This window comes from Pteropus vampyrus, unplaced genomic scaffold, assembly GCF_000151845.1.
Source record: "Pteropus vampyrus isolate Shadow unplaced genomic scaffold, Pvam_2.0 Scaffold50, whole genome shotgun sequence".
NCBI classification, from domain to species: domain Eukaryota; kingdom Metazoa; phylum Chordata; class Mammalia; order Chiroptera; family Pteropodidae; genus Pteropus; species Pteropus vampyrus.
This window is the reverse complement of record NW_011888831.1, coordinates 3,069,059-3,073,207: the sequence shown is the minus strand read 5'-3', so window position 1 is coordinate 3,073,207 and position 4,149 is coordinate 3,069,059. Positions and strand designations below refer to the sequence as shown.

The 4,149-nt window shown below is 43.9% G+C and overlaps 1 protein-coding gene across 2 annotated transcripts in view; it reads right to left on the bottom strand.

Annotated features, from left to right (window-relative positions):
- The window catches only part of TRPV3 (transient receptor potential cation channel subfamily V member 3), a 27,794-nt gene that overhangs the window by 5,927 nt on the left and 17,718 nt on the right, over positions 1–4,149 (bottom strand). For both annotated transcript variants that reach the window (XM_011359817.1, XM_011359818.1), the window contains exons 10-11: positions 3,397–3,499; positions 1,149–1,314 (exon numbers count right to left, since the gene is read on the bottom strand). In XM_011359817.1, the coding sequence (XP_011358119.1) occupies positions 1,149–1,314; positions 3,397–3,499 (269 nt within the window). The remainder of the gene's footprint in view (positions 1–1,148; positions 1,315–3,396; positions 3,500–4,149) is intronic.

Here is a 4,149-nt window from a genome sequence, read left to right as displayed (position 1 = left end):
ATTTTCATGAATTTTGTGAGCTGGTTGTTAAACAAAGCCATTATTAAAAATTAAAACATATAAATGTATAAGTAAATAAATTATATTAAAAACAGATAGTGAGTATTCAAAACTCATCACTTCTTAGTTATTTTACTACATTTTACAGTGATCTGTGATCTTAAGGTTATTTACATCTATTGTAGCCATATGGTAGAAATACTATAAATAGTGTTACTGTCTGTCCATCTCTTCCTAGCTCTGTGATCAGTGTTCATGTTGGTAGCTGGAAATAAGCTAGGGTGAACATTCATACCAGAGAAATTCATAAATGCTACAAATCAGAGATTGACTCATTATTTTGTTGATTGTCTAGATCTAGACTTAAGACAGCAATAGAGAAAATGTTAGAGCAAATTTAACTTAAAAATGTGTCCTATCTGTAGCCGATACATTGCAAATAGCACAATAATATTAATGAAATAGTCTTCTAGTATTTGAAAACTATTACTCAATTCACCAAATAAGTGACTCACATCATCATTGTCAAACAATTGAAGTTCCAACGTAAGTCTTCATTATCTCACCTTCATCTTACTCCTTAAAATAAAGAAAAGTATCAACCAACATTTATGTTGGAATAACACTCATTTGTCAGCTGCAGCCATAGGTTGGCAACAGATACAAGAGATGAACAAAAATCATCTAATTTTCTGTAAGATTCAACTAGCTATGTGGAATTTACAATAAAGAGTATTGTATGTTTTATTATTGTTGTGAATTGTATGCTACACATCCTTTATATAGTAAATTTTATAATAAACATGTACGTGTGTGCGTGTGTGTGTGTGTGTGTGTGTGTGTGTGTGTGTTTCCCAGAGAGCCGGTTGTTAAATATTTACCAGCACACCACTGCCTGGAGTGAGACCATTCCTTCACAAAGTGTATCCCTTCCCAAATGCCCAACAAGCCTAGGCGTTTCAAGGTCTAGACAGTTGAAGCCGACCAAAGGCAAGTGGAGACAGTGGCATTCAGGAGAAAGAACAGCGGCCTGTCCCTTGGGCAACCCCCTTTTGCTCTCCAGACTGTTTCTCCATCTGAAAAATTGACACTGTCTGAGGACTCTCTCAGCCAGTGCGTTTCTGATGCTTGGAAGTCCCCAAACGCACCTTCTGGATCATGACGCTGTACATGCCCATGGACTGGAACCCTCGCGTGTAGTAGAGCATGTTCGCCCAGCCCAGGGCCATGGCCAGCACCAGGCAGGCGAGGTACTCTTTGTAGGCAAACAAGTACAAGAAGACAGACAGTATCACAAGCACAGCTTGGACAAAACTGTTCAGGAGACACAGGAGACAAGGGCCTTACTTCTCAGCATCAGGGCAGATATTCAAACCCCAACAGCCCTTAAACCCTGAACCATCACCCTGGTGGCTGATGCTGAAGAGACAGATAAAGCTGCCCCAGATCCACTTGACTATGTCTAAAATCCAAACCACATCACCAGATGTGAGTTAGGGCCAGCAGTGGGATGGTTGCAGCTGACTTTTTAAAAACACAGATCCCCAGGGCTCCAGGAGATTCTGGTTCAGAAGATCTGGAGTGCAGCCCAGGAGATTGTATATTTTTTAAATCACTCACATGATTTCTGATTCTCACATAGATTGCAGAACCACTGGGGTAGACTGAAGATACAGTGAATGATTGCATTTTTAACTAAAATGCTAAAAGCTGACAACAGCTATACTTACAAGCCAACCATAACAAAAGTCCCTCAAAGCTACCTTTTTATCTTTAAAAAAAAAAAGTACGATATATGCTAAGTGAAACAAGCCAGTCACAAAAAGACAAACGCCATATGATTCCACTTATACGAGGTCCTTAGAGTGGTCATATTCAGAGAGACAGAAGTAGAATGGTGGTTGCCAGGGGCTGCGGGGAGGGAAGCAGAAAGCTGTTTAATGGGAACAGAGTTTCAGTTTCGCCAGATGAAAAGAATTCTAGAGATCGTTGCACAACAATGTGAATGTACTACTGAACTGTAATCATTTAGTAACTTTTGTTATGTATATTTTCCCACAATTTAAAAAATTTGAGATACAATATATACCAAGTATACAAGATTAAAATCTACTCCTAAACAGTTTGTACACCATCAGTTATACAGGCATGTGGATAAAAACCCTCTCTTGCTTATAACATCAGGCAGTCTCCGCCATTATAAAACACGTAACTAGTAAAAGTTAAGACTCAGGTAACCTTGTTTTTCTCGTGCAGTGACAAGCAAATATTTGGGACTGAAGTGAGGAAGCATGTATATACCTTCCTCTACACTAACAAAATGACAAAGAAACAGAAGAACAGGACAATGCATTGGTGCCTCTGGTCTGCACTAAAGCCAGTGGCTGTATAAATGGGATTTTCTCTGGAATCATCATACTTTCTCAAAGGTGACATACTCCCATGTGGCTTGCATCATGGGGCAGTGCTGCACCTGGCCTACCCATTCACTGCAGGATCTGGGCGCTCACCTGCCCACAGGGGTGAAGAACTATGTTCATGCCTCTGGGAGGTAGGAACATACTTCATTAAACATTTAGGTATTTGGGAACATCAGGCTAAGATTCAAAGTCTTATAGGCATAGCCTTCCAAATACTCAGAAGAGAGACTTCAGTGGTGTCTACAGAGCTATGAGGCCAACATTCTCCAACCCATGCTGCAGACTCTGTTCCATTCACATGGCAGCCGTGCTGAATCAGCCTCTGCTCATTCAGAGATGGGCCACATAAGCCTCTAATGTCAACTGCACATGACCTTATTCAGACAGAGCTGAACTGGGCTTTCTGGCTAGGGCCTTATGGTAGCCATGCCTGCACTATTGTGGGGAGAAGATGACTGAAAGGCTGGGGCTGGCTTTGACACCACTGAAGCTCTGAGTGACTGTGGGTGACTCACTGCCCTGGTCTGGGCCTCAGTCTTCATGCATGCAGATGAGACTCGATGATTTCTCAAGTACCTTCTAGCCATGATTTGCCAGGGTCCAAGATGGCAACTTCTAGACCCCATGCAACTTGGAGGAACTGGGCTAGAATCCTGCATTAAACAGTAGCAACACTGCTAAGCCTTTTCATGCCTTCTCCATGCTATCTGCCACCTGGAGCCCTGCAGCAGGGGGAGTCAGCCATCACTACAGCCAGGTAGTGGGCACTGTCCTAGGGTTTTCTAGACCTCTCCATGGGCATCTAGGTGCCTCTCTTACCAGAAGTGAGACAGTAGGTCCCTGGCCACATGACCATGGCAGAATGACTGGGACATGGTGACATGGCAGGGCAGCTGTTCCAGAGGGACACAGCAGCCACCATACAGGACTTTAACCCTGCCTGTGAGGTTGTGACCAAGGAGACAGACCTACTTACAAGACAAAGTGAAACCAGGCATCTGAGAGGATGGACTGCAGATCTGAGGGTCTCAGTAGGAAGATCGCGATGCCCTGAGACCAGAAAGGAAAGAAAAGCTGCACTCTTTTTGTGCCCCTCACTGGAGAATCTGAGGAAGCAGGTGTTTTCCCAGGATTGAGACTCAGTGTGTAGAGGCCCAGCCAGAGCCCAGGTGAGTGACACAGAAATGGACCTGTGCCTGGGGGACACGGGCAACCCCAGAGTAATAGTGCATGCTCCCCCAAATCTTCTTATAGCTCTTATTCTCACTCTCATCCTCACCCCAGAACCTACAAAGCAGTACAGCCATGAAGCTACTTGCCATTTCCCAAATGTGGGCTGGCTTTCCAGACTCATGCTGTTCCCCATACCCACCCTGTCATGACCTCCTCCCCCTTGTCCTCGCACCCAGTCCTACCAGTGCCATCTCTGCTTTCAAGCCTTCCCTCCTCCCCCTGTCCCCAGATAAAAGTCAGATTTCTTCCTCTGAGCCCAGCACAGGGCCCTTTCATAGACTATCTCGAAGTCTAGATGTTCGTGTCCCTCTGAAATCCCCTACCAGACTGTGAGTTCAAGGAAGACAAATCCTCTCCCTCCCTATCATCCCCCTACAGGGCTCCACATATAGAATGTGTACGGAATACACCTTTTGATTCATTGGTTAAATGAATTGATGGATGGATCAATCAAGTGATTGATTGATAAACAGTTGGAAAGATGGAAGGATAGTGA